The sequence below is a fragment of the Podarcis melisellensis genome, assembly GCF_964234715.1.
Source record: "Podarcis melisellensis genome assembly, chromosome: 4".
NCBI lineage: Eukaryota > Metazoa > Chordata > Lepidosauria > Squamata > Lacertidae > Podarcis > Podarcis melisellensis.
In genome coordinates this window covers 53,099,696-53,125,017 of record NC_138531.1, presented here as the reverse complement: position 1 = coordinate 53,125,017, position 25,322 = coordinate 53,099,696, and the positions used below count along the sequence as shown (strand labels likewise).

General features: G+C 39.6%; 1 protein-coding gene across 1 annotated transcript; it reads left to right on the top strand.

The window, feature by feature from the left end:
- The first annotated feature begins 1,321 nt into the window (after positions 1-1,321).
- SON (SON DNA and RNA binding protein) lies at positions 1,322-25,208 on the top strand. Its single transcript, XM_081908716.1, has 10 exons — positions 1,322-5,575; positions 6,552-6,715; positions 8,129-8,272; positions 8,917-9,099; positions 9,794-9,904; positions 10,907-11,023; positions 20,376-20,523; positions 22,592-22,660; positions 23,244-23,359; positions 24,291-25,208. Exons 1-10 carry the CDS (start codon positions 1,384-1,386, stop codon positions 24,447-24,449), a joined length of 5,403 nt encoding a protein of 1,800 aa, XP_081764842.1. The 5' UTR covers positions 1,322-1,383; the 3' UTR covers positions 24,450-25,208.
- Positions 25,209-25,322: the final 114 nt, after the last annotated feature.

Below are 25,322 nucleotides of genomic sequence, written 5' to 3'. Positions count from 1 at the left end.
CAGAGCCTAGAACTTGATACAGAATCTGAAATTATGATGAAGTTGAAGAGTTCAGAAAATGTTCCTGAGTCACTGCACATGGTGGATGCAAACAAATTTGAAGCACTACAAACTGGGGAAATCCAAGGCATTAAAACTGTAGATCCTGAAACAATAGTTGAGTTGCATGATTTACGTAAAAAATTAAAACTACTGGACAGAGAGGTGAAAAATATGGAAGTAACTTCAGTGCCACCTGGAAAGTATTCTGAGATTCCTGTAGCATCTGAAACTGTGGCCAAAAGCAAAAGCACTGAAACTGAATCTCATCCTGTGCCCCGAATACAGGAGAAGCCTTCTGATGCTATAGCGCACGTGGAGAAAAATCAGAATGGTGCTGAGGCAGCTGATTTGAAAACTTTACCAAGATATCAGAAAGTAACTAAAGAAGTAGCTGTAGGAATATCTGACAATAAGCTGCATGCTGAGAGTGAAGGCTCATTACTCATTTCAAAATCTCTGCAAGAAATGGATATAGTAAGTTCAGAAGGAATTCCAGAACTGGAGGATGTAGCAGTGATGCAAGAATTAAAAGAAACAACTGTGGTGGATGTGAGCAGTCCTAAGGAACCCTTAGCATTGAAGAATTTGCCATCAATTCCTGATTCTCATGCAGAACAAAATCTAGAACAACTCCAGTATGTGAAGACAAAAATCAGGGGAGTTGGTTTGGATTCTCTGTATTCTTTGGAAGTTAAATATGCAGGAACAAGTCCAGAGTTTCTGTTTCCAGATGAATTAACTAGGCAGGAAGAGAAGCAGAAATTGGAAGAAAGGACAGAATCAAGAGGATTTACAGCTCCAGAATCTCTCTGTGTATCAGAGAAAGAGAAGATTATAGTTCTAGAATCTGACAAGATTAACAAAGAAATAGATTTGGAACACAGTCCAGAATCTATGAATGTGACAGAAACATTTTCAAAGACTACCCTAACACCTTTCTATTTGATTCAAGCAAAAGATTCAAAGACAGCGTCAGACTCTACAATCATAGACCTAGAAGCTGATTTAGAATCTACTGTTCAAGCAGGTGTAGAAATTGCAAATGATGCTCCAAAACGTGAATTGTTGGTAGGATCAGAAATTTTGGAAATTGCTTCAGAAACTCCCCACCATATTGAAATGTCACAGTGCACACCAGTATTGCAAGTGTCAGATGCAGAACCCAGAGGTGAAGCACTGGCAGGTACAGATTTGGAAGCAGATTCAGAAACTATATGTGTGATTGATACTGAAGAATTTGAAGTAAAAAAACCAGAAATGGCTCTAGCAACTTTAAAAGCAACTCCCAGCTTTCTCCATGGAACTGACGATAAAGGATTAAAAGCGGCTAAAACAATTGAAATGGTGGTGGATATAGAAAAATTGAAGGCATCCTCTGAATCTGTGCATGTATTGAAAGATACATTTGAACCCATTCGCATAACAGGTGTGAAAGGTTTAGAAACCAGTCAGAAGGTGGAAACCAATCTAGCATTTTTGGACAAAAACGAGATGAATAATGTGCTCACATCTACTCCCAAAGCTGATGTGACTGGTTCAGAAACCTTTGAAAGACGTAAACCAGTTTTGGGTGCACATATTTCAGAAGGCACGTTGACAACTGCAGATAAAGCAGAACAGAAGGATTTTGGAGTTCTAAAACCAGAAACAAAATTGGCAGTAAAATATTCTGAATCAATTTCTAAATCCGCAACTGTTTCAGAAAGAAAGGATAGTGACAAAATTCAGTCTGAGTTAATGTTGGATGTCATAGATTTGGGAGCAAGCTCCAGTACTTTAGATACAAGAGGGATGAAAAATTTAGAAGCAGCTATGCAGTTTGAAACAACTTCTAAACTCTGTGTGCCACAGGTGAGGGATTCAGATGGTGTTGTAGAATCTATATCCATACCTGAAGCAGAAACCAAAGATTTAGGAAAAGCTCTAAATTATGAAACAGTATTGGAAATAAAAAATTCAGCAGCTACTGCAGCACAGCTAAATACACCAGAATTGAAGTCTTCAGAATCAGTCTCTGTATTAAAACTAGTTGACTCTACAGGAACCCGAGAACTGGAAATTACTCCAAGAAATTCAGATTCTTCTGGTCCAATTAAAGGGACAGAAGTACTGGAAATAATAGACTCTCAGAAACATAGCAAAGCAGAAAATACTTTGGAAATAAAATATTTAGAATCAGCTTCAGAAACAGAATATGCCCTTGAGACACATCAGTACAAAGCAGCTCCAGAATCTGAAAGTGTGATGGAAGAGAAACTTCCAGAAAGAACTTCAGCTGTTGCAGGTTTGGTCAATAAGGAAGATTTAGAAACTATTGCAAAATCTAAACTTCCTCCAGAAAAAACCTACTTAGAAACTCCTTCACAATCCCTCTGCACTATGGAGGCAAGTGATTTGGAAAGAAGTGGCACATGTGAAGAAGTGCTGCATGTTTCAAAAACTACCCCCCAATTTTCAAGTATTGTGGAAGAAAAAAGTTCAGGAGCCACAATATCATCTCTGGCTACAGAAACAGCAAATGATTCAGAAAAACAACTAGAATTACAAATGCGTTTTGATGAAACATGTTCAAGAACAGCTTTAGAACGTACAGAAAACGACTCTAAACCTATTGTAGAAATAGCATCTATTGTGGGTGGCAAGAGTTCTGAAACAAATGCAGGGCTTATGAATATAGTAGAGTTGAAGGACACTGAATCCTTATTAAAATCTAAGGTTGCTCCAGAATCAGTACACTCAAAAGAACCAGAAGATTTTGAAGCAACCACTAAATGCGATTCTGTAGGGAAAGTAACAGATCTGCAAGTTGCCCAAACAGCAATGGGAAAAGAGAAGCAAATGGATTTTGAAGGAATTTCAAAATCTGCGTTAGCTTTGGGGACTCAGAATTTGGAAAGAAATTCAACTCCTATTTTGTTGTCAGAAAAAAAGATCCCTGAAGCATCTTTAGAATCTGCCCATGCTCTTAGTACAAAAGATTCGGTACCAGCTCCTATGACTGCAGAGAACATAGACATTACAGAACAAAATTCCAAAGAGAGGTGCATGGCAGAGGTGATAGATCTGGAGTCAATTACAGAACAACAAGCTAAGAATTCAGAAATGATTCCACAATTCACTGTGGAGGTAAAAACTTCAGAAGCAACTTCAGAGCCTTTGCACAAGCCAAAGGAAAAAGACTTAGATGGAATGAAACCAGTTTCTTTGGAGGAACAAGGTTTAAAGGCAGCTATAAAATCTGTAAGTGCAGCAGCAGAAAACCTGAAATCAAACCAACAATTGTTGAAAGATTCAGAAGCATCTCTTGAACGTTTGCAAATGGCCAAGGAGAAGGAATTGGAAATAACTCTACAGGATTCTTTGAAGGATCAGGATTCAGACACCGCTCCAAAGTCTTCTGATATAATGAAGGAAAAGGAAGAAAATATTTTAAAAGACAAGAAAAGTGAAAAAGTAAGCAGCAAAAGTAAAGATAAAAGTAAGAGTGGGAAAAAAGCAAAAAGGAGTCGATCAAAATCTCCTTCTAAGTCTAAAAAACGTAAAAAAAAATCTAGATCACGTTCCACCTCTAGACAGGTAGCATCAAGAAGAGCACGTTCTAGAAGTAAGAATGATTCTCGTTCAAGAAAAAAGGACTCTACCTCACGTCATAAATCTAGATCAAAATCCTCTGACAAAAAAGAGAGCAAAGAATCTTCAGTAAGGTCTAGACGGAGACGTTCGCGGACTTCTGATCGGCTTAAATCTCGATCAAAGTCTGTTGACAAGAGAGAAACTTCTGTAAGGTCAAGGCGAAGATGGTCCAGATCTTCTGATCATCACAAGTCTAGATCCAGATCAGTTGACAGAAGAGAATCAGTCAGAAGAAGGCGAAGATTGTCACGATCATCTGATAATCACAAGTCTAGATCCAGATCAGTTGACAAAAGAGATTCTTTGATAAGATCAAGGCGGAGGCAGTCTAGATCTTCTGATCGTCGCAAATCCAGATCACGATCAACTGACAAAAGAGATACCTCAGTGAGGACAAGGCGGAGGCGGTCTCGGTCCTCAGAACGTGGCAAATCCAGATCCAAATCTGTTGACAGAAGAGAGTCTTCAGTAAGAACAAGGAGAAGAAAGTCCATATCCTCTGATCGCCATAAGTCTAGATCCAGATCAGCTGATGACAAAAGAAAAACTTCAGTGAGGTCAAGGCGGAGACGGCCCAGGTCCCCTGATGTTCGCAAATCTAGATCAAGATCAGTTGACAGAAGGGAAATTTCAGTGAGGACAAGGCGAAGGCGGTCTCGGTCCTCTGATCGTAAATCTAGATCCAGATCAAATGAAAGAAGGGAGAGTTCTGTGAGGGTAAGGCGAAGGCGGTCCCGATCCTCTGATAATCGCAAAAGTAGATCCAGATCAGTTGACAAAAGGGACACTTCATTGAGAGTAAGGCGAAGGCGGTCCAGATCCTCTGATCGCAAATCTGGATCTAAATCTGTTGACAAAAGGGAGAGTTCATTGAGGACAAGGCGAAGAAAGTCTGTATCTTCTGATCGCAAATCTAGATCTAAATCTGTTGATAAAAGAGAGACTTCATTCAGGGGGAAAAGGAGACGGTCCAGGTCTTCTGATAATCGCAAATCTAGATCCAGATCCGTTGATAAAAGAGATACTTCCATCAGGGCAAAAAGGAGACGGTCCAGGTCTTCTGATAATCGCAAATCTAGATCCAAATCAGCTGAAAACTTAGAAACTTCATCAAGATCAAAAAGGAGACGATCCAAGTCGGCTGATAATAAATGTAGAACAAAATCTGCTGAAAAAGAAGATCCCTCCCTAAAATCCAGACACAGAAAATCTAAGTCTAAATCAAAGTCCAGATCAAAATCACCTGAAAGAAGAAAAGATAAAGACTCTTCAGATGTTTCAGGAAGAAAACGCTCCAAATCTAGATCGAAGTCCAAATCGCTTGAAAAAACAGAGGGAACTGAATCTGTGGAAGCACCTAATCATACCAAGTCTCCTGAATATCATAAATCTAAATCTAGGTCTAAATCTTTGGAAAAAACGGGAGAGAGAGACCCTTTGCGAAGATCAAGGAGTAAAGGCTCCAAGTCCTCTGAACCATCCCGCAGGCATAGAACAGCATCACGATCTAGAAAAAACCGTTCTCGATCAGCAACACGGAAGAGGTCCTCAAGATCAAAATCTGATCATCGCTCTCAAACACGTTCCCGATCTCGCTCCCGATCATGTTCAAGACGATGGAGGAGGACTAGATCAAGATCTGTGTCAAGACAAAGGTCTTTATCCAGGGAAAGGCGTAGGAGATCTCGGCGAAACCGGTCAAGGTCTATTGACAGGAGGAGGAGGAGGTCTGATTCAAGAGACAGCTACAGAATACCCCTCAGATTACGATCTCGAAGTCGAACACCTGTTCGTCCAAGATGCTCTAGATCCACAGGGAGAAGACGGAGCACCAGTATATCACCTGATCATCGAAGATCCAGAACTTCAAGCAGGTCACCTAAGCGTCTGACTGACTTGGGTAATTAATATTTAGCAATTTGTTACATAGATAATGTTATGAACATAAATTGGTATCTCTAATTTCTTGGGTTTTTCTAAGATTCCTTTATCTCAAAATAATTTCTTCTAAATGTTGTTAAAGAGGCAGCCTGCTTGTGCAACAGAATTCTGCTCACACGTATCAGGCTTCTCTTTCCTGCTCTCTCCTTGCATCTCCCTGCGCAGCTTCAAAATCTTCTCTGGAAGCTTGGGGGACCCTTTGCAGTAGAGGAACGGGAAGTCCTGTTTCATCTGCTGGTACGATGTTGGATATTTCCCAGTGTTGGTATATTTCACAAACCAAAACTTACATACGTGTCATTGTAGATAATTTTAATGCCCATGCTGAAGAAATGAGAAATAATTTAAAATATGGATGGGGAACATGTGGCCCTCCAAATGCTGTTGGACAAATTTACAGCTGATTCTTTACTATCGCCCTGCTTGCTTGCTCACTAGTACTGGAAGGGGGCAGGGAAAACACTGGGTTGGTGGTGGCAGCATGTTCCAATGCACACATACTTGGCACCGGCTGCCAGTCCAGGGCTCTCGCTGTCACCTTACCTCTCACATCCTGTCAGGTGGTACAGGGGGCTGCTCAGTGGCAGTGCCCCACTTCACACACAGTGACAGTGTGAATCCTCAGCTCCCATCAGCCATGACTCGGGGATGATGAAAGTCGTAGTCCAACAACATCTGGAAAACCATAGGTTCTCCATTCCTATTTTAAGATAGCTGATTGTGCAAAGTGATCTGTGAGTTTGTCTGAATTGGTTTAAAGACAGAAGAGGAAATGCTTTTAGAACTGAATCTTCCATTACTTTAGTGTTAATTTAAATCAGCTCCAGGCATATTTCCAAGTTCTAAGTGCAGTTCTGGAATTCTAATTGCGGTGTAGGAATTCATCCTGAGAATGGACATGATACGAAGTAATGAATAAATTCTTATTTTTGTAGACAAGGCACAGCTACTTGAAATAGCTAAAGCAAATGCAGCTGCCATGTGTGCGAAGGCTGGTGTTCCTTTACCGCCAAGCCTGATGCCTGTTGTTACTCCAGAAAAGAAGGAAGAAAAGGTTGCACAAAAGTCTGCAAAAGAGACAATATTGGAACTCACTGAGGTAGGAGAATCAAATGAAACTTGCAACTATTACTATTTCAATACAAAATGCAGCATTTATCCAGTAAGATACTAAAATCTGTTTTAAAATTGCAGGATTTCTAGATAACTTAATGAGGGATGTGGGGTAGAGATAAAACATTTCTGGAAATTTTCAAGCTGTGGGGAAAAAGCACATCCTTTCAGTATGTTTTTGGGGGGACAGTGACATATGTTAAATCCTTATTTCCTTATCAATGTAAGCTTCTTCAAGGCATTTGATAGAGTATGTTGATTTTGCTGTCTACTGATGGCATGCTTTTGCTGCTGCTTTATTGGGTTGGTTTTATATGTTGTATGGTTTTTATTACAATGTATTCTTTTTTCCTGATTTTATGTTGTTTTTTATGCTCTTAAAAATGGTAGGTTGCTTGGAGATTCTTTAGGTGGTAAATGATTAATAAATTTAATAATAATAATAAAACAACTGCTGATTATTTACCACACAAATGTATCACTTATAACTTAGAATATAAAATCATAGCATTTTGCATATTTAGGAAATTTAAAACTATAAATGCCTATGTTTTATAGAATCAGAAACTGCAGATATACCCAAATGTCATATACAGTCAAACCTCGGGTCCTGAATGCCTTGGGATTCGAACGTTTCAGCTCCCGAACAATCGAAAACCGGAAGTGATTGTTCCGGTTTTCAAACATTCTTTCGGAAGCCGAATGTCTGAGGTGGCTTCTGCAGCTTCCTGCAGCCAATAGGAGGTTGCACTTTGGAAGTTGAACGTTTTGGAAGGCGAACAGACTTCCAAAATAGATTCTGTTCAACTTCTGAGGTACGACTGTACTTCCTTTTGGTGGATCTTAGTTACAGTTTATTTTCCGCCCAGGTTTTCAGATTTCAGACTTCACACCCATAATAGGTCTCTTTCTGCTTTCTGCTTGTACTGATCTTTTTATCCTCCAGGAAGCAAGGGCAATAAACTGTTTGCTTCTCACTCTGAGCAGCATGTCTGTGTCACAGGCATTTCAGGTGAGAGGTGGACTACATGGTAGGGGCTTTGTTGCTTTTCCTTTGGCATATGACACTATTTCAGTTTAGTGATGGGCATAGTAAAACCAAATTAGTCTTTATGTGCTATAAGATAAATCCATTTATATTGGAAGCTAGCCAGATGGCTTAGATCTTCTGCACGTGATGATTTCACAGCAATCTCAGTAGTATCTGTTGTATTAGGACTATGGTCTTGCAGGTATAATGGATATCATTTCCAGGCTTGGTCTTGAATATGGTGCTGTTGCCAAGCAGTCAAAGTCTTTGATTCCCATAATTTTCAGTATTTGGTAACAGATGTTATATAGATTTAGTTGATCAACTGTTGCCTCATTTCTATTATTGTGGTGATTATTATTTTTAAAGAAATGCAAGAAGATTGCACAAAGCCAGGAAGATGATATTATTGTGAACAAGCCTCATGTGTCTGACGAAGAGGAGGAAGAGCATCCTTTTATCAACCATCCCTTTAAACTCAATGAGCCCAAACCTATTTTCTTCAACTTAACTGTGAGTACTGCAGAATTGTAGTGTCAAACTCTTTATTTGATAATTTTATAGAAACTAATTGTGACAAATGAGACTTAGTAATAATGGTTTATTATAAAATTATTGCTTGCAATTAATGTTAGAGCAACCAATCGTGCTATAATGTATAACATTAATAACCATGTTCAACAACTTTTGAAAAATGTTTGACTGCAATAGTTAATCCTGTTTAGACACACTCTAAATTGCTTAGGAAATGGCTTTTGGAGCTGAATTGCAGATGTTCAAACATCTATCTAATTAGCATTGAATGCACAAGCATTTTACATTAGTGCTATTCACATGTTTACTGATGTAGAGGTCAGTTCTGTGGCAACAGACATGGGTTGGTGCTTCGACTCCCGTCCATGATGTTGCATCCCTGTTTCCACACCATCCTACATTTGTTTGTTAAGTATAGAGGCCTCCATTTGGAGCAGCTTTACTTGTTTTATAATTGCAAGAGTTTTAGCTGTTTTTAATTGTATGTTCTTGAGACAGATGGATGCCAGCAACAACATTCTATTGTTGTAACCTACCTGGGACCTTACGATGATTAAATCTTATAAAAAATCTTAGAAATAAATGCTTATGGTTATAATACTCTCTCCCCCCACCCCTTTAAGACTCCTACTATAAAACCGGCAGCTCCGAAAAATCAGGTTACTTTGACAAAGGAGTTTCCTGTCTCTTCTGGATCTCAACACCGGAAAAAAGAATCAGATAGTGCGTATGGAGAATGGGTTCCAGTTGAAAAGAACAAGGATGAGAACAAGGACGATGTGTTCCCCAACCCAGCCAATCTGGAGGTAAAAAGCAGAAAGATCTTAATACATGGATACCTATTCATTACTTTATAGATACATGAGTATTTAGAATCTACAGCTCACTTAAAAATCATGGTTGTGTTTAATAAAAACATCATAAAGTTATGAAATCATAAACAGAACAGATGACAAACACAGAATCAGATTCTCTAAAAATGCTTGATGAAACAGATACAAATATGTTCCCCTGAAAGAAATAAGAGCTACTGGCAATCTTTGAAAAGCAATCTGTAGAATTTAGACAGCACTCCAGAGAACATGCAGAGGCATATTTAAAGGATTGGTGTGCCATCAGAGGAGATTCTGATTTAGCATCAGCACTGTTCCTTGTGCTGTGTTTCAAACTGTTTTTGAAGCTCCCTGTGTTCAAAATTGGCTTGCCAAACCATGCCTTTAGCTGTCAGGGGAGTGGGGTGCGGGGAGGAAGACCCTCTATATGCGCAGAAGTCATTTGTATGTCCATCTGAATTATAGTCCTATTTTCAGTAATTCAAAAAGGATAAAGCCCACTGCCTTTTCTTATGTATATTCACTCCTAGTTTCTGTTTCTTGATCATGCAAAAGTTTTCAAATTTTGGGAACTGCCTTCTACATAATTTTTAACACCCTCTATGAAGGATGCATTGCCTTAGCTCTGGAGATCTTCAAAACAGATGATATCTTTATTACTTTTTAGCCTGTGGACATCTCATCGGCACTGACTGAGCGGACCATAGCCCAAAAGAGGCTTACAGAAAATACATTTGACATGGAGGCAATGTGTTTGTTAAATCGTGCACAGGAACGGGTAGGTTGCAGCTTCTTTCTTGTTGATCTCCCCGGAAAGGGAAAGTTGAAGACATGTTGGGTTGGAGCCAGACTACCTGTGGGCAGAACGCAACCCATGAGATGCTGTGCTGGAGGAAGGGGGCCGTTTTTACCCATTCCCCCTGCAACCCTCTGCGCCCCCTCAAAAGCGACTCTGATGGGTTGTGGGACTCTCTAGAACAGGGTGGGAGGTGGCCCTGGGGGCTGCAGTGGGGAAATTGGCAAAAATCGCCTCTCCCTGCTCATACACAGGTGGAGGAGCCTTTGATGGATCTCAGTCCCTTCCGTGAACAGAAGGCGCCTTCCAAAACATAGAAGGACAGGTCTGGATCCAACCTGCTGTGTTTTCTGAAATCGTTTTACTGTTTCATATACTAGTGGCGATATTAATTTTCAAATTCCCTATACTTTGAAGTTTAGTCTGAGCTTACCATAATTCTGGGTAGAATGTGGACTAGAAACAACCGAGTTAGCTTTCGTATGTTCTAAACTTAGACTTCCAAACATTGAAAGGATGCTATAATTCCTTTTATTTTTGCAAGTTAGATTCCCAGTACAGTACCATGCTTTGAAATGAAGTGGTTTACAAAGAAAAATGCTTTTGAGGTGGTTTTTTTTCTTTTCTTTAAGGAAGTACCTGGATAGCTCAGTTGGTTAGAGCGTGGTGCTGCTAAGACCCAAGGTTGCAGGTTCAATCCCCATATGGGATAGCTGCATATTTCTGCAATTCTATGATTCTGAGCAAAATATGGTTATTCTTCTCAGTTAAAGAACAACATCACAAAAGAAACATAGCAGTAGGTGAAGCAGCATTAGCCGGTGGGAATTTTCTCAGAACATCCAATTTTAAGTTATTTTGAAATGGATTATGATTCTGCTGTGTACCATGTAAAAGTATATCGTGGCTGTTGCTACCAAAGTGCGTGTCTGCATTTGAGAACTTAGTAATTAATTATATTGTTATGTTCGTTTGTGGTTGCAGATTGATGCCTGGGCTCAGCTGAATTCCATCCCAGGCCATTTTACAGGAAGCACTGGAGCACAGGTCTTGTCATCAGAACAGTTATCCAACAGCGGTCCCCAGGCTTGGATTAAAAAGGTAGATGATATTCAGACAGATGAGTCCAAATGTCACATGATAAATTCCTTTGAAATCACTGGAAGAAGTGACAGTGACCCACTTAGGACACTAATAGCTTCCTAAAATAGGTGCAGAAAATAAATGAGTTAATTTACTTCTGTGTTCTGTCAAGATGTGTTGCACTCTTGTTTTGGAATCTGTATCTACTATGCCGAACTAGCTCTGTGTTAATACTGGTTTCGTAGGTTAACTGTAGAAACTGGGAGAATGATCTATGCTCACGTTTGAAAAGAGTTGTTTTAATTACTCCCACGGTTACTGTTATCTTGTGCTGAAATTGTCCTGAAATGCGGGGTACAACTAAATGATGCCGTTCCATTACTTACCTAGCCAAGAGATCAATCTGGTTGCGATTTCAGTAAAATTTTGACAGTGAATTCAATAAATTATTGCCAGAGGGCTGTAAAAATCCACTTGCTTGCTTCTGTTGGCGGAGAGATGAGAATCTGAAAATGGCAGGAGAGCTTTTTCTCCATAGTTTAATGTCCTTACCACTTATTAAGAGGCAGGGGACTTAACTTTTCTCTCATTTAGAGAGAGACAGGCTCCTAATCCCTGCCTGATCTTGCAGCACCATCTGGACTTGCCTGGTCAGGTATGAATAGAGGAGGCTTTGCCCGAGGTTTTCCCGAATTGTGGGGGTCAAATGGGGAAAAGGCTTGTTTTTGTTGTCCTTCCTAAGGGAGAATTATTGGCTGTCTTGATGAAGTTAGTATTGGTGAGGGATAGACAAGTTGATCTGAGCATCTTACACAAATATTAGGTGGAGGAGGGAATTGCAGTCTGCTGAGCAAGGGATTAGCAGAGTGTATGTGTTGGTAGGGTGGGGGCAGTGGAAAAGCTGAACATATTTATTTGCCTTTAAGTTGATTAGTGATTAAGAAGGCAACAAAGGCAACAAAAAAAGGATGCTTGGATACTTCACTCACAGTTGATTTTTATAACTCAAGCCCTGACCCGCTTGTAGAACTTAGTGATGTATTTGATTACTTTAAAGGGAGAAACATCAAAGGTGCCTTGAACGTATGAGTCAGAATTTGTGCAGCTAGGTTTCAGAATTGACTACGCAGTACTGGAGAGTTCAAAAGACTGGGGTGGAGTTAGCTTGTTTGTTTGGCAAGTATATTTTTACAGTCTCAGTGAAAATTCTTTCTCCACGTACACTCCTCCAACAGAAATAATTTTACCTTCTAGCTCTGATTGGTTTTTATGTAGCACTATTTCTTGGAGCCGATGGTTTGAAAAATGGGCTGTAGTTGAGTCAATATAAGCGCTTAGATACAGTAACCAGAGAGTTTTTTAACTGTATTCTGTTGATAAAATGTACTATACTCTTTTACACTTTTGTAATTAAACTATATGGGAAATACTGTAAATATATTATTATCTGTAAATATTACCTGCTGAAAAGGTTTTCTTTGTGGAAATAAAAGTGGGGAGCCAGGGGTAATTATGGAATGGCGGCCGCCATTTTAGCGAAGGTTTTGCTGAAGCTTCCATTGTGTGTTTGTCTTTCATCACCCATGTACAGTTCACAAAAAAGTCATACTTGCTATAATTTAATTGGTAGTGTATCAATTAGGCATACACCAATTATTTTTAATAAAATCTAGAAGATTGAACAAATGATTCTTGAATCATGACATCCTTAAACTGAAGAGTTCCAAATAATGGTTTTTTGCCCTTTGTAGCAAGAAGTGTCTGGGGGTATGTCCATCTTCAAGCAGTAATGGTCCCATATTTGGCCCTATTCAGCTGCTAGAGATTGACCTTGGATTTGACCATCTTAAAACACTCAAGAGCAAGGTGTTGTTGATGATGCCATCTGATAGCAGTGCTAGGGTGCTCATGACTTCCTTCGCTTAAGATTCTCGAAACAGGATATACTGTCCTTAGACTTTCATAGACCAAGAGTTCTCATTGGTTCTCCTGTGCTGAATGATTTTCTCTACTTGATAATATAAGCTTATCATGTGGGCTGTAGGCACAATTGCTTTCTGCCCTTTTTTGAAATCTGCTTAGTTATGCCTAAATCCAAGTCATTGGTACTTGTGATGCAAGGAGCACTGAGGGCCTAGGAGCATGGCTCTGTCAGGAGGAGGAAGAATCCTGCTGGGGAACTTTTCAGTTTGCTGAATTGTAAGTGTAGGTGGGGATGGCAAAGCACTGGCATTTGCATCCTGTGTCCCATCTCCCCCCCCCCCACTTTGTATCCTGAGTCCTCTATCACCTTAGATACCAAAGAAATATTGAGTAGAACATTTCTCCTGAAGTCTGTGAGATCGAATTGCCATGCTCTCTGGTAATAGTTGGCCCTATCTTCACATGCTTCTTCAAGTTCAGAGTGTTCCTGAATTGTTTTCACATAGGGTTAATGGAAAGTCCGTCATTGGGCCCCCTCCTTGTAAAGTTTAAGTCTTTCCAGTTACAGGCAGGATCAGATGTATATGAAAAGCAGTTCCTCATAGGTTTTCTAGAATTTGTTATTCAAAAAGTCACTTCATTTGAAAAATTAAAATGGTATTATGAGGAGGTGGATGCTCCTTTCCTATTCAAAACTTTCTAGCTGAGTGATGGAAGTCAGGCTGTGAGATGCAAAGGAGACAAGATCTCTCTGCTGCCCACAGTGTAGAATTCCTGAGGTTGAAAATACTTTTCTACAATGTATTTGGACTTCCTTCATTTATCCTGTGGGTACTAGGTGCTTTTCCTTGGAAGTAAATCTCATGGTGAAGTCAGTAGGACTTGTGTCCAAGTCAACATGAATATGATGGGGATTTTCTTCGGGGGTGGAGGTGGGAAATGAAGCCATAAGAAAATCAAATTCATTCATCATTACCCAGATTAATAATATCTCACTTTACTTTCTATGAATGCAAAAATCGGGGTGCTTTGGAGTCTTCTAGATATTGTACTACTTTGATTCTGTGGTGAATTAATTAAGGAACCTAAAGTAGAATTGGTGATTTGTCTGAGAAATGAAATATTACATCAGTGTTGCATTTTTAATTTTTTTAAATTAGTTTTGGCAGAGCATAACAAAATTCAGTCACTATATAGAGTTAACTTGAGATATTCTTGTTAATATGCTTCATGGGATAGAAAGAAGGCCACATTAAAAAAACCCAGTAGCAATTCGTTGTTTGGTTTTATTTAAATTTGTTTGACTTTTAGTAGTGTGATATCAAATGTTTGGGCATTAGGTTGTTGAACAGTATTCTGAAAAGAACACTTTCAGGCAGAAGTTATTTCTGTTTTGCATTATCATCAATGATGTAATCAGTTCACAAATGCAAATATATTAAACTCTTCACAGCACACGTGCAAGACATTCATTCTTCCTTTAGGATTACTTTATTTACTTACTAGGCTTTTTGGAGGGAATGCTTTTAAAATACTTGTGCCTAGTTTCAAAGAACTGTGCAACTAATTCCATGTGCCTGTGGGATGTCTGTTTTTGGAAAAACGGTCCTCCATGCCACATAGAAAGCCTCTTTTGAAACTGAAGGGAAGCGTATTTGTGATATGGGCTGGAGTGAAAGTTTCACTGGGAATGCCTAAAGTATCTCTTTGGAGTCTAGCCACAGTCCAATTCTCTCACGTTTACTCAAAAATAAGTTTCATAGTATCCACTGAGGCTTACCTCTTATAAGTGCTTGGGACTACAGTCATTTATTTTTTTGTTCAACCTATATTGTATTTTGCCTTGTGTGCACAATTGGATTGATTACAGTCGTACCTTGGAAGTCGAACAGAATCTGTTCCGGAAGTCCGTCCGACTTCTGAAACGTTCGACTTCCTGAAGTCAGTCGGAAGCTGTGGAAGCCCCATTGGACATTAGGCTTCCGAAAGAACCTTCAAAAACCAGAACACTCACTTCCAGTTTTTGATCATTCGGGAGCCGAAACATTTGACTCCCAAGGTGTACAATGACATAGTTGTAGAAAAGCTACTGTAGTGTGTCACCATGTACACAAAAAGAACTTTGGGCACCCCAAGCGATAGAAAGTTTATAATATTCTTCTACATCCTGTTTGCTAAACGAGAGAGTGAAAAGGTTCTGTGAAACGAGAACTGGCACTGTATGGTATTACTGGAAGGAAGGGGACAGCCCTTCCAGAGCTCTAGCATGATTGTGAATGAGTGGAGGGCGAAGAGGTGAGAATGTTTGCCTGCATGCTGTAGCTGTTCTGGATGCTGTGCTGTTCTGAAGCTTCCCCTGTCCCAGTACTGTGTCCCACTTCAGGATCTGGAGGGCCCTGACTTCGCTGACCTTTGTGATTGCTGCAATGAACAGGATTCGTGCTGCTGAGAGTGCCCAGGTGAAACAATTATAGGAGAGAGGGGTAGTGCTTCATTGGTGTTGGACTGTAATGATGATCTTCCCTTACTTCAGAAATCAGTGGCTGCCAATATTAATGTTTCCTGAGAGCAATTGCAAGATCTCCAACAAAGTAAGCATTTTGTGATAACAACAAACAAGGAAATTGTGAGCAAGGACAGACGTTTTAATTTCTCTTAAGGAGCTGGATTGGTGTATACGTTTCTAAAAAGTGGGGAAATTGTTTCACTAATTCAGGATTCTTTCCGGAGGCTTAAGCAGTAGCCCATGTATCTAACCATAAAAAAACACAAAAAACCCTAACTTGGAAGTACATCAGGCATGAGATACGTGAGTTGTGTTGCTGAACAACAACTCCCATCATCCCTGACCTGGCCATGCTGGAGGACCACAGGTACCTCACCCCTCATTATATTTTTTCTCTACATACAAGTTAAACATGATGATATGTTAAATATCTATTTCTCATGAAGTCACAAAAGTAATTGTTGGCTTTCTATGGGTAATATATTTTTAGGGCAAATAGTTTTAGCTGCAAGTCTGCACACATACAAATGTGTGCGCACATGCACACCCACCAACTTTAGAAATGCAGAATATGGCAATTAGCATCCTGGAAATTTCAGGTGTGTTTCTGCCATTGTGGTTGCAGAAAACAGCTTGGAAAAAATACATTGTGCCTTTCCTGAAGACTCAGAAAGCAGAATGGATCTAGGTTGTGATTTCTAGTGATCAGGAAGCAGGAGCTAATTGAAGTAAATCATGCACAAGTCCATTGATTTCAGGGGGTCTGCTTAGGATATGACTTTATTGGATACCGTTCTAGAATTTCACTACCCTGTGCAGCTCCCAATCCGTTCAGCAAGATTGTATTCTTTATTTTCACATTAGTGGCCATGTTACACCAATCTCAGCATCCTGAATTTAGGAAGAAGTGTATTATGGAAAGTAAACATGCAAAACCTATTCTAAGTGCAAAATATTGGATTGTGTGTTATTAGATTTGACTGCAATGGCAACCTTTCTTGCTGTTTTCCTTCTCCGTCTTTGCTTGTTCGGCAGCATGCTTGACCTTCTGGGCTTGTTACCCATAGGTACAAGTACAGGCATAGAGCAAGGATGGGGAACCTCTGGCCTGTAGGCCAACTTTCAGCTGCCAGGGAGTCCAGTTTTGCCTGCCAAGGCCATTTTCCCCAAATTACACCCTTGCCCATCGTTTAGGGTCTAGGGCGAAGCAGACCCCTACAGAGAGCAGGATTGAATGTTCCTCCCATCAGCTGGTGGGCAGAGCAGTTGATTCCTTCATCTACTCTGCAGGTCAACTCTTGACAGATGGGTGGGACTGCCCATCTATCCGTCTGATGTTATAATGTCAGATGATTGAAAACTGAGTAGGTCCCACCCACTTGCCGCAGTTGACCCATCAGGCCTCTGGGCTAAAAGGTTTCTCCACTCCTGGCAACTTCACTGCCGCTGTCCATTGTAATTCACGTACCATATTACCATGCCTTTATCCATGTACAGAAAACTATAATAACCACTATGTTTGTAGATGGGGGAGTCCTGGTGTCTGTGAGAAATATTTATTTGGATCAGAAGAGGTTCTCTGTAAAGCACTGGTATTAAGTTTAACTTCTTTATAAATATTGCAAATACTATCAGTGGCAGACTTGGTCTGCTCACTGTAGTCCGTTCTGTGTTTTTCTTATAGGTATTCACCCTTGCACCCAGGATTGGGTATTCCTGGAGTTCCCATTTGTGTGGGCTTCTCTTGGCATTGAATGAATCTGGTAAATTGTAATTTCTTACCTCTTTGGTTTCTAACTCTGCTTGTGCCAGTCTAGAATTGCATTGGACCTTTCTTTTTTTGTGCTAGTGTCGATTCCCTCCTCTCCTTGTACACACAGTTCTTATCACTAGGTCCTGCATATTAGGTTTCAATCCCTTGTCCTGTAAATTGAAGATGAATCTTATCAGCCCTTTCCCACCTCATGAAGAGGAAATAGCTTAGCACCATCTAGTGGTAAAAGACCTAAAGTTCAACTAGTTTTGCGTGGCGTAGGAAAATTTGAAGATTCACAAATGGTAAATTGCCATAGAAGTGACAATATTCAAATGAAAACATAAATGCCTTTGGGTAGCTAACAAAATAAAGTACCAGTTTCCCCATTGCTCTTTCTTGCTGCTTCTATTAAGCATTTGCTCTTAAATTAATCTAGCTGTTAATTATATCTAACTTTTAGAATATTTTAGACATTCCCCACATGATTCAAATTGTTGGCCTTGCTAACGGTAGCTTACTTAAGTGGAAATTAATCCTACTTTGACTATGCTACACACTCTTTACTATACCAGTTAGTACTTTTGTGTGATTTTTTAGAACAGATTGAAACAGAAGGGTTAGTGACATTGTGAATTATGTCAAAATGGAATTGTGTCACTTCAAGCAGTGGTTTAGTTTCCACATAATGTTTTCTGTGCTTATAAAAAGTCTGTAAACATTATGGTGGTGTATAAACCTGACATCCTGCTTTACTATGTTGGCAGTTGCCGTATATAATAAACATTATTTTTCCCATCTAGATAGTGAAACCTACGTATCACTACCATTAGAAAAGTTTCTGAAATAATTTGTGGGACTTTAGAGGCTTGCTTGGGTGGTAAATATCTAGTTAACAGAATGAGCTTCCTTGACTCTGCTGCATTTGATAAGGAGTTGTGATGTACTACCCAGAGAGCAAGGTATGCTGAAGTCCCATTGAAATAAATACCACCTCAATGCACTATTAAGTACTTAGCAGGGCAGGCCTACACACGTGCTTAAAAATAAGTCCCATTGAGTTCAGTGGGGCTTACAATAAGTGGGTACAGATGTAGCCTAAGCACTACTGTTTGCATTTGGATTTCATCATAAAATGTATCTGGATGTATCTGTTATGACTATCCCGTCAAGCCAATTAGGAAAGGGGATGCCATTTTTTCAGAGCGGAACTGCATTTAAAACTTTCGCCAGCTGTATCCCTTTGACTGGCACAGGTTTCTATGAAGGGAGGTGGGGGGGGTGGTTTCCACAACACTCCCCCTCCCAGTCTACTTTAGTGGGTTGGGCGACTCTTTTGAACAGCCATGCGACATGGCATCAGCAGCTGCAGGAAAAAGTTTTTTTTAAAAAAAACCACTTCCTTCCCTCTTCTGTTAATGGAAGCATCCACAGGACCAAAGAGCATTCTATGAGCAGCGGGAGACAATTGACTAAAACCCTTAATTTTATTAAAATTTATATCCCACCTTTCTAGGCAAAATACCCATTAAAGATGTTTTTTGCTTTTACACCTGAAAGGGCTATTTTTGTAACGCACAAACATGCACACCCAAAGATTTTGGAAAGTATATGAGAAGTTCCTGCAACCTTCAAAAGACCTTGGTCAGAAAGTTGCTCTCTGTCGTCTTTGTGAACTGGATACACATTGGTGATGAACCAGACATTGTTGATGAACATTCTATCATTACAAAGCAGGTGCAAAAGAGGAGTCGGAGCCCTGGGTGACATTGACTGGGGTTTGTATCCTCTGCATGGTTGCCCTTTTCTAATGAGAGGTTCCTGGAAAGGAGAGGGGAGGATGAAAATGGAAGTAAGTAAATGCCCTTCTAGGTGCCTCAACTCAAAGCAGTTGGTAACTGGCAACAGCTAACATGTCTCTGTGTACACAAACTGCATGGCTTGCACCAGTCAAAACGTTTCCATGAGAGGTAATATCTGTCTCAGTTTTGCCTTTCCTTATACCAGAGCATTTCCCCCCAAAGTAATATCCAATTATTGCATGATTACAGGCAGCATTTTAATTATATTATGGGTATAGGATACCTATGGAACTGAAGTCACACATGTTCTGGAAATGTTGCTCTTTGGTTTCTTAACATCACCATATGGGGATTCATATTGAACTGGGTGTGTGCCATAATTGTCTGCCATGAAGAGGAAATCATAAGGAAGATTGTACTCTTCATTTGCTTTTGCAATCTATTTTCAGTAAATGAAAATGAATGGAATGTAGAATGAAAGCAAAGAAATACTTGATGTGTAGGTTGATACCCAAATACTAAGCTTTGTGCCTTTGTAAAAGAGAACGTGAGATAATATATTGTGTTGATGCTACCAATGTATATTATTAACACAAGCTGTTCGTTGCGTCGGGTCATTGGGTGGGGCAGAAAAGAGAGATGATAGTTCACAGAATAGCCTGTGAACTTTCACCCCTCTATATGGAAACTTGTTTCAGGGCCAAATCTGCCTTGTAGCTGCCTTCTTGCCACGGTCAATGCCAGCCCTACTATTCACAACACTGCGGCCATCGAGGCCTAGGTACGTAAAAATTTAAGGAGTTTTAAAAAGTACTTTAAAGCTGATATGTTTTAAAACCTATGTTTGATCTTACAGCATTTAATAATAATAATATGATTCTTGTGGTTATTTGGAGCAGTTGTCACATGCTACTGTTGAGTTGTGTGGCTAAGATCTTTTTTAAAGAATTGCTTGTATCATGCACAGGGATTTTCAGGTGGAAAATGATCATACAGTTGTGTAATAAAGTGGGAGATTTTTTTTAAATATTTAAAATCTGTGTAAATGTTTGCTTTTTCTATTCAGTAACTAGGTATACATGGCACACATTTTGCCAGTTAAATGTTTCCACAAGATGAGAAGAGATTCATTGGAACCAAAGTGCTATTATTTAAAATGCTTGTAAAATATATTATGTGTATATATAAGCAGTGGATATTTATATTTCCACTTACTGATTGAAACTTTTACTTTAAGAATATGTCTAGGTAGATTTCTTCAATGTATGTAATGTAAGTACATGCCTATTTCTTTGATAGTTAATAGTTAGAAGCTTTAGAAAGTTCTGTAGTTTTCCTCCAGAGTGCTAAATGAAGGGTTCCTTTTTACTTTCTTTCTTTGGGTAGGATCAGTTTCTGAGAGCTGCCCCTGTAACTGGAGGAATGGGAGCCCAACTCATGAGGAAAATGGGATGGAGAGAAGGAGAAGGCTTGGGTAAAAATAAAGAAGGAAACAAGGAACCAATTCTAGTGGATTTTAAGACTGATCGGAAAGGTGAGTTGTTTTCTCTGATGTTAACAACTTCATACTGATTTGTCCCCGTCCACTGGGGAAACAGGTGCCTTTGTGAGGATTCTTGTTCTGAATAGAAATCCTGTGTAAGCCAGGAAGGCTTTGGTACCCTACATTCAGCACTATAATCCCAACACTTCTGATGTACAATACATACCACACGAAACGATACTGTGCCAGTGCCTATTGCCTGTTGTAGGGGTTGAGTGAATCAGATGTGTGCAGCTGAATACCGGCAATGATGTCTGTCTTATGAAAGAATTTCTGTATCTGGGTCATTGCTTCTCTGGTACAGAAAGAGCCCTCTTAAAGTGATGCAGAAGATCAGGAGTCTCTGTAATTACTTTTTTTCATAAGATACCAAAATGATCTAACTCCCATTTCTTAAACAGTTCTTTCTTGAAGTGGCTGACCCAGAAATCAAGCCTAATTTTTCTTTAGTAGTTCCATTTTTATGTAAAAATGTTATGTACTGTCTATTTTCCTAGAACATTTTCTCTGTACTAAGTTCTAGTTTGACTTAAAAGACAGGCAAGGGCACATTTTGAATGCTTTATACATTACATTGTATGTTAGCTTCACTACCCCTTCTGAGGCCAAATATGGAATGTAAAGCCTGACAAAGGTCTGGGCCAGGGCAGTATTCTAAAACATGAATTTTGTTTTATTCTAATTTTTATTCTTACTTCAACCAGCTCCCGGCTAACATATAAAAATAAATTTATTTGCTGGTTTCCAATAGTTGTATACCTTTCAACAGATGTTATATATCTTAGTTACGCTTGGTTCAATATAAATATTACAGCTTCAGTTAAAACTTAAAAGAATTGAAGATGGCACCCCTGAGAAGACTGTACTTAATATAGTGGATGTTTGGTACTTGAAAGGATATTTTAATAAAAACATTGGTTTTGATCTCAGTGTGCTCTTGTGCAAGCGGAAGGCATTTCTGCTTATACAAGGCGACATTTTTCATCAAAAGCTCTTCCCTCTACAGTCTTCTGTGCGGCATGCTAGCCTATCTTGGAAGATTTCTCATACCCTCACAGGTTTCTTTTCCAAGCCATGGGGGAATGCAGAGGAGAGGTGGGAAAGCCTCGAGTTCTGTTTATTGAAGGAAAGTTATGATCCAAGTCATTCGATGACTAATGGAAAATTACTGCTTGAAAAAGTTCATGGTTTTCTATAGCTCACCGTTGTCTGGCCCAACTAGCTTGCCTGTTAAAATATGGAATTCACTGCCAGAGGATATAGTAATGCCCCCAACTTGGAGAGCTTTAAAAGGAGCTTATATTTTCAAGGAGGATGTCTCTTATCAATTGCCTCTAGGCATGATGACCTTGTACTGCCTCTATTAGCAGCAGCATGTCTCTGAATACCAGGTGTTGGGTCACCAGCGAGACAAGGGATAATTGTGTTTGCGGGCTTCCCATAGGTATCTGGTTGGCCACTGGGAGAACAGAACAGTAGACTAGATGGGTCTTTGGGTGGTAATTGTATGGTGGGTAGGTTGTTCAGCTCTGCAAAAGAAACCAACATCCCAAAAAACTGCTGTGGACTTTGTTGTCTGCATTCCTGTGTTTACTGGAAATTTATGTCATCTGCTATGGTTTTGTTAAATATTTGGCTTTCATTCAAATAAAAGCCAAAGTTTGCTCCCGTTGGTTTGTGAATTCAAGAATACCAGTTTCTGTGGTACACTGACTTGAACCAAATGGGGTCAGGACTTGCATTTATATTTGGATGTACTAGAGAGAACATCTGATGTATGATCACTTGAGCTTACAGGTTTCAGAACCAGCCAAGGGCCAGTTAACTACATTGCCACCACATCTCATAGTATGAGCATTTACTAGGCATTTTGATTCTAAAGAAACCCTAGCTAAGATTTAAAGAGTGCATTTGGTCTGCCCAAGAGGCTTCTGAGTATGTATGGTGTGGTTGCCAGCTATACCGGTTGATTCCTGCTTTGGAGAGTCCCAAAGTGCTGGCTTAAAAGATCAGGTTTCGGTAGCTTATGAAAACACACTTTTTAATGTGCTTTCTTCAGGCTTGGTTGCGGTGGGAGAAAAGACACAGAAGAGACATGGACCTTTCAGTGCAGTGAAAGATCTTTCAGGTGAGACTTAAAAATTCAAGGAGAGCGGCCATATCTCATGGGTACAGCAATATTGAAAGTCTTGGGTTCAGTCCTTTGCATTTCCTGTTAAAAAGATCAGGTAGCAGGGTCCAGAGACCCGGGAGAGCTGCTGTCAGGACACCAGGGGTAGGGAACCTTAGGCCCAGGGACCAAAGATGGCCCACCAGGTGTGTCTGTCCAGTTATCGGGACTCTCCCAGCCCAGGTCTGCTCTGCTTTGCTTGACTGTGATGGTGCCTCTGGCTTACCTGAATTGAGGTTGGAGAGGTTCGTGTGTGGGTGTAGGAACCTGTGATGTTTGCATGACTGGCCTGTGGCCTTCTGTGCAAAGGTCAGAGCCACTTCCAATGTCTGGCCAAGTCCACCACTGGCATGTGGTTGCTGGAAGGTTATCTATGAAGGAATGTGTGACCTTCGAGCCAAAAAGCATTCCCCACCCATCCCTTAGCAGAGAATATGGCCAGATGGACAAAGCATTTGACCTGGTATGAATGAGGCAGATTTAGTAATTCTGTTAATTGTGGTATTTCTACATTTCTAAAACAAAACCTGTTGTTATTAAGGCAAACATCCCGTTTCTGCATTGCTGGAAGTCTGTAACAAACGAAGATGGCTGCCTCCCATATTCGCATTGGTGAACGATAATCGACCTGAACACAATAAGCATTTTCTCTTTAAGGTAAGCTAGAATGTTCTTGTAATGGTCAGTTATCTTAGAAATTAATTTTAGCACTTAAAAGTGGATGCTTACAATAGCACGAAAGGAATGTTGATCTATTCTACTCTTCCCATGGCTCCAAACTGCCACAGCAACAAAGTGTCCATCTTGTTTTCTTTTTAACCTCATCTTCTATTATTTGTATACTATTTTGTAACTTTTTATTATATTTTGTACATTGCTTAGGACATACGTGGAAGGTCCTTAATAAATAATAATTTCAAAACTTGCATTTTGAGCCCACAAAGCAAATACTTGTCTTTTTAGAAAGTGCATTTCGCTTTGTTTCCCCGTTTGCAGTTTTTAACTCAGGCTGTGATTATGTGAAGTTGTCTGGACAGAGGAGAAGTTAGTAGACTATTATGAAAGATGACGGAAAATGTACTCATTTTGTAGGGCTGCAATGCTTGCTTGATTTAGATAATTCATTTTAAAAACTTATCTACAAAAAGCGCACCCAAAGTGACGGAAGGTATAAAAATATAATTCAGTACAATCACTTACAAAAAAATGCAGACTGGAAGAGGAATTCCTTCTTTTTCATGTAGTGAAGGCCTAAGATGATGCCTCATGTCACATGAAAACAAATGGTTGGACCTGGAGGTTTCCTTCTGCTGATCGAAGGAGACCTTCCATTAGATGAAGGGAATCTTTGTTTCCAATCCAAAGAAATTGTGCAAGTCACACGAACAATTGGAGTCCTATTGTTTAACTTTGTGGACAAGCCTTAGGCTTGGGCTCAGATGTAAGGGTTAACTCCTTAAGAGCACCTGAGTTTGGAGGTATGCAAGAAACTAAGATAGGTGTGTGTCCTTAAAATTTTAGTCTTCATTAGAAAGGAGAAATGTGAAACTTAAGTCTTACATGTGTCCTGTTTTTATTTGTCTTACAGGTATTGGTCAATGGAATTGAATACAAGCCTAACAGTGTCAGTCCTAATAAGAAGCATGCTAAAGCCATGGCCGCAACTGTGGCTCTGCAGGCATTGGGACTCGTACCAAAGGAGCTCTTGGCTAATGTCACCAGCTTCAGGAGTGCCTCACACAACTAAACAACTTTTTATATTGACATCCTAGATATTTTTATTCTACGCAAAGGATATTTCTCTTTTGTGGTTTTGTAAATACATTAGCAGCTCATTGTAAAAACTGTACAGACACCTTCAGGCTTTTCTTTTTGTACATGGAAAGTATTTAAATCACATGGTTTTGGTATGTATATTGATGTTAGTGATGCCATCATTTCTTAAATTACTAAAAATCCAAACACATGACTATGGAGTTATCTGTAATTTGTTTTAAAGCTCAACCTATCTTTACCTTCAATATAAAATTTAAAGTTTTACTGTTTTGTACCATGATGCAGTTCCCATAGTTTTTTGGTAAACTTTCTGTTAAAGCTGTGTAGTCTTAAGTTTACAACGACAATGACTGGTAGCTCATGCTAGACAAGTGCCAGGCCCTCCTATTTTATCTGCAAAGAGAAAATGGATACGGTTGCTGGATGATGCTAACTACTGCTATTCCCCCTATCCAAATGCCATTGAGTCTAGCAAAATTGTCTAGCTCAGAAAAAAAAATTACACTTGTGAGAATGAAGCACATCCAGCAACAGAAATAAGAACTGCAATATAAATTTATCTGCCTGCATGTTTGGTAGAAGAAACATGAAACTGTAATTTGAGTCAAACACAATGCCTGATGTTGATTGTATACATTTGTGGTAACTGAATTTTCAGCTATAACTGGATGGGGATGTAGAATGATGTTGTTGTACTCGGCTTGGTCAATAAAGCAGCACAAGTTCCTTATTTACTGTCTAGTGCAATTTGTCCTGTTTATAGTGAACCAAATGGTTTACTTAATTTGTTTTACCTTTCAGAATAGTCCTGTATAATCTCAGACTTCTGCCTTTTAGCTTCAAA

Excerpts from the sequence above, each read along its gene's own strand:
- SON (XM_081908716.1), top strand. The coding sequence starts at position 1,384 with ATGGTGGTGGATATAGAAAAATTGAAGGCATCCTCTGAATCTGTGCAT. Across the intron at positions 9,100-9,793 it reads CCAACCCAGCCAATCTGGAG|CCTGTGGACATCTCATCGGC; the intron begins GTAAAAAGCAGA and ends ATTACTTTTTAG. Across the intron at positions 23,360-24,290 it reads ATAAGCATTTTCTCTTTAAG|GTATTGGTCAATGGAATTGA; the intron begins GTAAGCTAGAAT and ends TTTGTCTTACAG.